The 10934-nt window shown below is 37.0% G+C and overlaps 3 protein-coding genes across 3 annotated transcripts; 2 read left to right on the top strand and 1 right to left on the bottom strand.

Annotated features, from left to right (window-relative positions):
- Nucleotides 1-505: 505 nt before the first annotated feature.
- Nucleotides 506-5276, bottom strand: LOC110710743 (protein SCO1 homolog 1, mitochondrial-like). The gene is made up of 7 exons (XM_021889080.1): nt 4831-5276; nt 4530-4742; nt 3760-3850; nt 2662-2874; nt 1815-1904; nt 1389-1521; nt 506-856 (listed from the first exon to the last, which is right to left on the bottom strand). The coding sequence occupies exons 1-7, from the start codon at nt 4972-4974 to the stop codon at nt 748-750; spliced, it is 993 nt and encodes a 330-aa protein (XP_021744772.1). The 5' UTR covers nt 4975-5276; the 3' UTR covers nt 506-747.
- Nucleotides 5277-5903: 627 nt separating this feature from the next.
- On the top strand, nt 5904-6863 carry LOC110710829. The gene has a single exon (XM_021889171.1). The coding sequence runs from the start codon at nt 5904-5906 to the stop codon at nt 6861-6863; it is 960 nt and encodes a 319-aa protein (XP_021744863.1).
- Nucleotides 6864-7760: 897 nt separating this feature from the next.
- Nucleotides 7761-8372, top strand: LOC110710830. The gene has a single exon (XM_021889172.1). It carries the CDS (start codon nt 7761-7763, stop codon nt 8370-8372), a length of 612 nt encoding a protein of 203 aa, XP_021744864.1.
- Nucleotides 8373-10934: the final 2562 nt, after the last annotated feature.

Here is a 10934-nt window from a genome sequence, read left to right on the forward strand (position 1 = left end):
TACGCCTTGACTCCATAGTCAAGCAATGGATTTATGGAACTATATCTACAGATCTTTTAACTACGATCCTTTGCAAGGGTGATCCCGAACTTCAAATTTGTACTAAATGGAAAGATTTGTTTCAACAATCACAAACTGCCGCATCAAATCAAGCCCAAACACCGTCCCCACAGCAGCGCCAGCAAGCCCTCCAAAGCAACATGTCTAAGATCCACCACTATTCTCCGAAATCAAAAGGCAAAGCAATGGCTCACAATCAGATCAAGAAGAGAGTGAGTGTCCTTGACTACATTTATTACTACTACATACCTTCAAGTTGGAGGTAGTGCATGACTTCTTTTTTTAATTTTTTAACCAACTTCCTATCAATTCCTAGGAATCAAACAAGCACTTGATTCTTTAGGAACAAAGATATTCCCAATTCTTGAGCGAAACTTACTGCCTAGGATCACATTTGAATTTGTAAACCAAGATTCATACCCAGCAGAAATTATCCTGCTCAACATTTGTACCACAACTACACCAGGAAGATTTATTAGGAGGCAAGAAGCCGGAAAGTTTGTGCAAAGCTAAAAAGCCATATAACTACTTTATGATTTTAAAGGTAAGTTGCATGATGCCGATTCCACATCAAAAAATTCAGTAAATTTTTCCAGACCGCAGAAAAGTGAATATTATCCGAGATGAACAAATGCCTCAAATTTTGTAAATATTATTTGCAGAATGAATAAATTCCTTGATAGTTGCCTATTTCTTGTACTGCTTTATCTCTTTAATCATACCCTTGGTAAGTCCATCAACATCATTATTCTTTCCAAAGAATTTCACAAACTTCATGTCTGGGCTCATCAAGTACCTGTAAAATACAACAATGCCTTAATAGCTTATAGCAACAACGAAAATCAAGATTGATGTAAATCATATAACAGCATTCCTACCATTTTCATTCAATTAGATTGCAATTTATGAACAAGCACTTGAAGAAGAATTAGGCATAATGGTAATTGAAATTTACTTTGTGATACGCTTAATACTGTAATATTTCGTCACTGAGACATGTTGCTACCAAGGCAACTACCATTCAGACTAGCCAATTCCAGTTTAATTGTGATTTATCTTGGTTCGAGCCCAACAGCTCCAGCTCAAATTTATAGAAGCTATTCGTAATTCGTGAGACGAGCTTAAACAACAAATACCTAAACCAGCCAAGCTCGAATAGACAAATTGAAAGCTCAATTGAGCTCGGCTAGGATCCTTGACATCCCTAAATATAAACATGAGTGTAAAATTGGGAAATGCCCCCTTAATCCTATGATGAATCAATCAAAAAGAAGAAAAGTGAGCCTAGACTCTAGAGAGATGCATTAAAGCAAGGAAGTAATACATACATGACTATAGAGTGGTCAACAAGATAATCTGAGCCTTCCTCTGTTGTCTTCATGTAATATACTCTGTATGCACGAGCAACTTTCCGAATCTCTTCTGGATCACCAGTTAATCCAATCAATTTTGGGTGGAACTCTGCAATTAATCCAGGTGAAACAAAAAAAAAAAAAAAGAAATGAGACAAGGTACTACCCTGCGTGTATGTTTTAATAAGCAATAACGATTTCCATACTTAGAACAATGAGAAGGTGGGGTGAGCAACACAGAAATCAGGGCCATCAACAACAACAGTAAACTTTGCACCTCATGCTATTGCAAATGCATAATATTATCTCTGAAATCAAGAAGACCTTGAGAATTTATTTTTTCATTCCCTTAAAAAAGACATGCCCAGAAAATGATACGAAGTAGAATATTTTGATCTGTACCTTTCACATACTCACTGACTTGTTCAACAGTGTCTCTTTCAGGATCAACAGAGATGAAAACTGGCACAATCTCAATTCCTGATTTTTCTTCTGCACAAGAACAAGAAATGTTGGCACAAAATCACAAACAAACTCAATTCGTGGTCTAAGCATATACAGGAAAACACCATGGCTCCCTTGGTCTCAATTTATTTGCTCCATGAGAAAATGGGCATTTTTAAGAACAGTTAAAAAGGATGAGTGAGTTTGAGGAACCAAAATTTAAATGTAAAAAGAAAAACTCACCATAAAACTAATGGAGAAAATGATAAAATATATATATATAGGCATTTAAACAAGAAGTTGGGGCAAGTAATTAGAGATGGAGGGACTATATCCTGAATAAAGTAACATATTATATTGAAGATTCCCATTATGAGATTTCCCCATTTCTGGATAGCCACTTAAATAGAAACACAGAGAGTTTACAATACTAGCACAGAACCAAGAAGATCATCCCTTTTCACCAACGCCCCACAAATAAAAAATAAAACGGAGGAAGAATGGTCCAGGCATGGGGAAAACCTGTTTTTGTCAATTGTAAATATAAAATTGAAACAATAAACACTGCATATATACCATGTAATTCTTTCATGTAAGCTAACTGCTAAGCATGATAAATACTACCAATTCCAAGCATTCTTTTACCTAACATGTACTGATAGCAACTAATAGCAATATTATCAAACAGTAGCTCAAGGTAAAAGGCAGCAGCACTTCTATTGCATTAATATCAGTTGCAATTTCATCAGAAAAGCAATCATGCACAATATAGTTAAACTAGTTCAACAAAACTGCAGCAACTTACTTATCTTATCAACAGCAGAAGCTAGTTTTTGGAGCTCATCGGGGCAAATATCTGGGCAATGAGTAAAGCCAAAATACAACACTGTCCATTTACCAAGAAAATCTCTTTCAGTCACCTTTTTCCCTTCATGATTGACAAGGTTGAATGGGCCCCCAATAGCTGCCTGTCCCACAGATGGTCCCTGTCTCACCGCATTTGATGCATTGCTTATTTCTGCAGGCAGGTCAAAACAGGAATATCATTGATTTGAATATTGTTAAAGAAGTGAAAGATAGGCTGAAGACATTGGCCAGTTTTCTAAGGAAGGAAAGAAAGAAATTTTCAGTCTTTTACACAACTAGGCAAAAAAATCAAAACAAATCTATTTCCGTTAGAAAAGCAAGGTGTATTTAGGTGTATACCTTCAGCATAGCAACTCAAACCACACTTACTGATGGGTTGTTTAAAACAGCCTTGAGAAAATTTGATAAACTTAATACACACTTAAAAAATAACATTTCGCATTTAGTATGAATTCAAATTAGTATCTAGGGCAGCACAGTCAGATAAATCATATCAAAGCAGATGGGCTCTGCCGGTCTAACTGAACATGTCAACTGTACACAGCCTTAAACCTACAATTTAAAAAATAATATTCCTACAACTTGAATTGAAGGCCTCTGAAGTCAAGGTCAAAAGAGAACATCCATTTCATATTTTCATTGTAGTGTAAATGAGTAGTTTCATTATATTAAGCATAGCAGGCCTTCTATCTGGCAAACGTCTTGAAATAACTCCAAAAATGCATGATAAGACACTCTTAATATAATCCTGGTAGACCGATCCTTGCACAAATGATTTTATAGGTAACAAATAAAACTATAGACAAAGCTAGACCTATTTGATATCATTGATATGAACTCTGAAAATAAGAAACTCCATTTGACCTACACTTTAGAATTATCTCTGTCTCAATCTGAAAGCTCCACACTTCACTATCTTAATCATGCCAAATTACTCATTCAAAGCTCAAACACTCACCCCAAGAGTATTATAGTCACATTCCACTTCTAAAAGCTAGACCAAACACTCATATAAAAACTCACCATAGTAGTCTACCTTCAATATGCCGCTTCTTTTCATTGTCATAGTAGTAAACGATCCCAGCTCCCGTAATAAGTAACAAAAACAAGCTCATCCATGAAACAGGCTGCACATAACCAACATAACAGCCATCCATCAGTAATCAGGAATGACCAGATAATTAAGCAACGGTTACTCTACATGGAATTCTAAAACAAAATATAGCCCATAGAATATGCTTACATGTCCTGATACGGTGATACCCATACAAAACAGCTGAAAATTGAAATCAGTTTTCAAGCATAATACTGGAAAACTCGGTAAGTACTTCGTGTTAATTATTAATCGCTCCATCCAAAAATAACTTCACACTTCCTTATCACCGTCTTTAAAACCAATCTTTCACTAATATAATCTTTAATAACATACTTATAAAACACTCGTTGACATTAAAATAAATCTGATAACCTCCTTCATGAACTCAGATCTTGAGCAATGATAATTTCTGATTTGATGAGTTTTTAAAACTCAAATTCATAACCAAATGTCTAGGATAAATCGAAGTTCATATTTACTCTCATTTTAAAATCAAGGCAAAAACTAGCAAATCTATTTGATTGGCTAGAATTATGTAGCATCAATACCCTCAAAATTTATGAAAATTCGCGAACATTCTAACCGGAATTAATCATCCGAAATTAATATAAGATTAAACGCAAACAATACAAGCAATTGAATTTCACATTATCAGAAGAATTTCCAGATCACTAAAAACACAATCAAATGAAATAACGAATCGAAATTACCGATCCTCGAACAGATTTTCCAGCATCACCAGATTGTTGTGAACCTTGAGAGTTACCTCCATCATTCGATTTATCACCATTTGAATTCTTCACTTCGGAGTTCTTCGCAGCAGCAGCAGAAGAAGAAGAGCCACCACTTGGTGAAGACGACGAAGAAGCAGTGCAGAAAAATCTTTCATAGAATCCGAAAGTATTGAATTTCTGATCTCGAACCTACACAAATACAATCAAAATTAATACGAAAAATTGAATTTGGAAATCCAAAATTAAGAAATGATGGAAATGTAAGAAGAGAGAGAACCGAGTTGAGAAATGGAAGAGAGCGGCCGGAGAGAGAAGGAAGAAGATGAGATGGATGTGCAGGAGACGTAGTAGTGAAGGACCGCCATTGATGAAGACTGAAGCGAAGGAGAGTTCGAGAAGAGTTTCTGGAAAGAGCAGCCATTAGAGCGATGTGTTAAACCCCTTCACCACTTTTCTTCTTCTAATAATCTCGTATGAGGGTTTTAGATTGTACACCGTATGTATTTCACCATTCATAAATCATAATACAAGGCATTTTGTAAGAAATACGAAGTACCCTGCTTTTTTTTTTTTTGGGTGTAAATATAAGAAATCAAACACAAAATATAGTGGATAGAATAGTAATAGTACTCCGTATGCATTTCACAGTAAAAGTTGGTCTAATAATCTCAACTTTGGTATAATGTTTTAAATAATCTCAACTTTTGATATTCTAAAGTAATCTTAACTAGATGGAGCCCGTGCAATGCACGGTTTGTTTGAATTATTTAAAACATTTTTTTAATTTATGTGTTAAAATTTATTACATATTTAGATAATATTTCTAATATCAAAAGATAATATTTTACATTTAATTAGTTTAAAGTTAAAAATTTCATTCGCCAATTTTGCTTACGTGACATTTGAATTATTCAATTTTAAAAGAAAATAAAAATCTCTTATTTGATTGAATACAACTAAAATTTAAAATCTTACATGGCGCGCTAAAAAAATTAAATCCTACTTGGCTCTCTAAAAACTCGGGAAAAAAATCCCCTTTATATATATATATATATATATATATATATATTAGATTTTAAAGTGTGTTTTCTTCTAATAATTTCAACAACCTATTATATCATGTAAAAGACAAAAAAGAAAAAAGATAAAAACAAAGGAAGGAACTACAAAACAAGTCATAGAGGAACTTGAAAAAAAAATGGAAAAAACTCTCTCTGCGAAAAAATCCTCTGATATGAAAAATGGATCTCACTCCATTGAGGAGAGGGACCAACTGGTTCGTTCAAACAAGAAACCAAAAAGAAAATCGCACAATTCATCTTTGGCTCACCACCGGAAAAGGATGAGGAGATGATTGAAGCGGATACAGAGATACAAATAAATGCTAAGGCTAATCCTTTGACAAAGCAGCCAGAGAATATCAATAATGGTGGTTCCTTGTCATTTCGAGAGATACTTAGGGGGGAATCTGACAAACTTAGGCGGGAATCTGACAAATCCTTGGCCAATTCGTTGAATGTTATGAATATTGAGGATGAAATTGATGAAGTTTCGGATGATGAGGAAATTGATGAAGTTTCGGATGATGAGGAAATTCTGAACGATGATAGGTGCCCTGTCATTCGTCTATCCAAGGAGGAAAAAACCATGCTTCGCCAACCTTGGAAAACTTCTTTAATTATCAAACTCTTCAGTGGCAGGATTGGCTATATGGGTTTGATGAGGAGACTCAAGAAAAAGTGGAACATCAAGGGAGAACTGGCTCTTACTGACATTGGTTGCAATTACTATATTGCAAGGTTTTCAAACAAAGATGATTACAACTATGTGTTAACTCAAGGGCCATGGTTATTAGATGATAATTACCTCACAATTCGTAAATGGGTTCCTAATTTCATCCCTGATGAAACTCCTATTAGGCTCTTAACGGCCTGGGTTCGTATCCCTAATCTACCAGTTGAATATTTTGATATTAGCTTCCTCAATAAAATTGGGTCCAAGATTGGGAAAGTCCTAAGAGTAGACAAGACTACTGCTCAAGCAGAGAGGGGGCAATTCACCAGAATCAGTGTGGAAATAGACCTTTCAAAACCATTACTGTCAAAATTTTGGTTGAAAGGAAGAATCTGGAGGGTGCAATATGAAGGGATACGTATGATATGCTTCAAGTGTGGGAAATTAGGCCATTCTGAAGATGGTTGTCCATCTTTGCAGCCTGAGAATGCTGAGAGTGCTATGGTTATCCACGATAACCCTTTACATAATCACAACCCTAGACCAGAAGAAGCTGAAGAAACCAACCCGAAATAAGAACCCAAAACCGGATAAAAACCCGAATGGAGGTGGTCAACCAAATCCGGGTAGAGGTCAGATTATGGAAAGAAATAAAAATTCTGTTCCTGAAAAGAATAAGTCCAATCTTGGTGTTACTGGAAATCAGGGATTTGGGTCGAGATTTGCTACTTTGATGGATCAAGAAGGGGTAGAAGTTGAGGATTTAGGGGAGGATAAAATGGAAAATAAAGATTTGAATGAGATTGATCAAGATAATGATGGAAATATTTTTGAGACTATTAACCTCAGTGAAAAATCTCAAAATATTTTGGCAGGAAAAGATTTTATTCCTACATTCAAGCTCAATAATATCCCCACAAATTTGAACCAAGCAAGAGTTAAGAAAGTCCCTAACAAAGTCTATCAAGAAAAAAAAGAAAAATCTATCTTCCAAGAATAATAGCTATCCACTTAAGGAAGTTAATGATATTCAGAATATCAGTTCAAGTCAAAGTACTAGGCCTATCTTTGAGGGTAAAGAGAATGTAGGACACCCTACAGAAACCAGAACATTTGATCTATCTCGAGCAAACACTCAGGAAAAACCAAGCAATAACATAGCCACACAAAAGAAAACTCAAGCAGTGCCAGAGCCAGAGCAAGCCATCACTCGTGTCTCAAGTACTCTCCCCGTTAACTCTCAGGTTACCTACAGACAAGACCATGTGTGTAGGACACCCGATGGAAGTGCCTTATTTGGTAATCCTAAACCCCCTGATGCATGTGATAGAGGTGAACCTAGACTCGATGCTACCACCAGTGACGACTCCTCTGGAACTGGTGGCAACAATGCAAATCCCCATTGAATTTAAGAGACTGCTTAGATTCATTATTGAAGCCTATCTGTCATCACTACCTTCAATCCCAGTTTCTATGGAAGATACAATCCCAAATTTAGCCCCGGACTCTCTACCTATTACTTGTATGATATGGAATGTACAAGGTGCAGGTAGTAAACACTTTATTTCAAATTTGAAGGATTTGGTTAAAATTAATAAACCAAATGTTCTTGCTCTTGTTGAAACTCACATGGGAGGAGAACAAGCTGTGAAGATTGGCTCAATCCTAGGGTATGATGGCCATGTGCGAACTGATGCTATTGGATTTAGTGGGGGAATATGGATATATTGGAAGACGGAAGTTGTTACAATAAGCCCCATCATTAAACACAATCAGCACATCTCTATGGAAATAACTCGAATTGGAGAAATTCCTTGGTACTTTACTGCTGTTTATGCGAGTCCAGACCCATCAAAGAGAAGAGAATTATGGAGTGAATTGGAACAATTTGCACAAAGTCATGGGAAACCATGGCTTTTGGCGGGAGACTTCAATGAAACTCGCTTTCTATCAGAGAGAAATTCATCATGCAATGAAACAAATCGAAGGTCAGCAATGTTCAATGATTGGATTGAGGGAATGGATTTACTTGAAGTTGAGTTTTCGGGTGCTGCACATACATGGGCAAGAGGCAAAACCCCATAAACCAGACAGAATGGTCTATTAGACAGAGCTTTATGCAATGATCAATGGGCCTTGAGGTTTGACAAAGCCTCAATGAGGCATCTCACAACAACAACTTCTGATCATTGTCCCTTGTTTATATCCCCGAATGGCTTTATCCCCATGGAAACTATTCACAGACCTTTCAGATTCCAGGCTGCCTGGATGCAACACGGGAATTTCTATGAATTTGTTGAGCAACATTGGTGTAAAAACAGGCCCCTAGTACCTGCTCTGGCTCAACTCTCAACTGAGTTACAAACCTGGAATCGAGAAACCTTTGGAAACATTTTCAAGCAAAAACGCATCATGCTTGCGCGTATTGGGGGTATTCAGAAATCTTTGGCAAAGAAGGTGGATAGAGGTCTCCTAAAGCTTGAAACCAAACTCAGAAAAGAATTGGAGGAAATATTAGAGCAAGAAGAGACTTTATGGTACCAAAAATCTCTTATTTCTTGGTTGAAAGATGGGGATAGAAACACTACTTTTTTTCATCTAAGTACAATAGTAAGAAGGTGGAAAAATAAAGTCACAGCCTTGAAAAACAAAGATGGGAACTGGACTCAAGACAAACTGGAAATTCAGAATACAATTGTTGAGTACTTTTCCAATTTGTTTACAGAGGAAGGAGAGCATAATTTGAGAGATATTCCTCAAGACATATTTCCCGAACTTTCGAACTCTGATTGGGGAATGCTAACAAGGTATTATTCGAAGTATGAGATTGATGAAGTTATCAAGGATATGGGAGCTCTCAAAGCACCAGGATAGTTTTCAAGTCCTCTTTTATCAAAAAAATTGGGAGTTGGTTTCTGGGAATGTTTATGAAGCGATTCTGCCAATTTTACAGGGGAAGAAATCAGCCAAAGAGTTGAATAACACTTACCTTGCGCTTATCCCAAAAGTTGAACATCCAGAATTAGCCTCTCAATTTCGCCCAATTGGATTATGCAATGTTGCATACAAAATAATCACAAAAGTGATTATCAACCGTATCAAGCCTGTGCTTCCCCATCTCATCTCGAACACTCAGTCAAGCTTTGTTCCCGGGAGACAAATCACTGATAATATAGTGATTATGCAAGAAGTTTTGCACACTATGAAAAAGAAGCAGGGGGCTACGGGATACATGACGATTAAAATCGACTTTGAGAAAGCTTACGATAGGCTTCGATGGGACTTTATTCGAGATACCCTCTTGCAAATGAATATTCCAATCAATTTGATAGAGGTCATTATGGATTGCATATCGACTGCTTCTCTGCAAATTCTTTGGAATGGGGAGCCGTCCAAATCCTTTACCCCAAGCCGAGGAATCCGCCAAGGAGATCCACTCTCTTCGTATTTATTTGTGATGTGTATGGAACGCTTCTATCAAGTGATTGAAGAAGCTATCATCAATGGGAGTTGGAAAACAATCCGTGCAAGTAAGGATGGTCCAGAGTTGTCGAACCTTTTCTTTGCGGATGACATTGTCCTCTTTGCAGAATCAAATGTGGAGCAAGCTACTGTTATTCGTTCTTGCTTGAACCGGTTTTGTAACGCTTCGGGACAGAAAGTTAGCCTCCCGAAATCAAGAATATTTTTCTCGAAAAATGTTGATTTGGATAAACAGATGGAAATAAGTACAGAGCTTGGTATGGAGAGTACTTCGGATTTGGGCATGTACTTGGAAATGCCTACTCTCACAAGTAGGGTCACTAAGGAAACTTTTAGCCATTTGTGTGAGAAAATTGATAGGCGGTTAGCGGGTTGGAAAACAAAATACCTCTCGTTAGCAGGGCGCATCACATTAGCAAAATCAACTTTGTCGACCTTGTCCTTTTACTCAATGCAGACGGCTAAAATCCCTAGAACAATTTGTGAAGATATTGACAAAAAAACGAGGAGATTTGTTTGGGGTGGAAATGAAGAGAAAAAGAGGATTCATCTGCTTTCTTGGGAATGTTTGCAAAGACCTAAGGAATATGGTGGTATTGGGATATGCTCGGCCAAACAAGCCAACTCAGCCTTCCTTACCAAATTGTGTTGGAGGATGCTTAGTGAACCACACTCTCTTTGGGCTAGAGTGTTGAGAGCTAAGTATTGTAAGGGGAGGTGTGATGTAGATATGTTCACTCCAAAGCTAGGCATGTCTAATGTTTGGAGTGGTATAACGGAGAATGCAAAAGTGCTAGGGGAAGGAGTGAAAGTTGCAATTGGTAATGGTAATCGTACATTATTTTGGGATCACAAATGGGCTACGGATAAGCCTTTGAGTGATTTAGCAACTCAACCCATTCCCATGGAAATTGAAGGAGCTACGGTTGAAGAAATGTGGGAGGAAGGCCAAGGGTGGAGGTGGAATATTTTCTCTCCATATCTACCACAAGAGGCGCTTAAACACATTCAAAATCATGAAGTACGTGCAGACCCCTCACTTTGTGATCTGGTGTACTGGAAAGGAGATGCTCAAGGGAAACTCACAATTAAATCCGTAATGAGCATTATGAGACACAACACAGATGTTCTTGACGAAAAGTGTTAGAATCTGAAATGGAAGGC

The sequence above is a fragment of the Chenopodium quinoa genome, unplaced genomic scaffold, assembly GCF_001683475.1.
Source record: "Chenopodium quinoa cultivar QQ74 unplaced genomic scaffold, ASM168347v1, whole genome shotgun sequence".
NCBI lineage: Eukaryota > Viridiplantae > Streptophyta > Magnoliopsida > Caryophyllales > Amaranthaceae > Chenopodium > Chenopodium quinoa.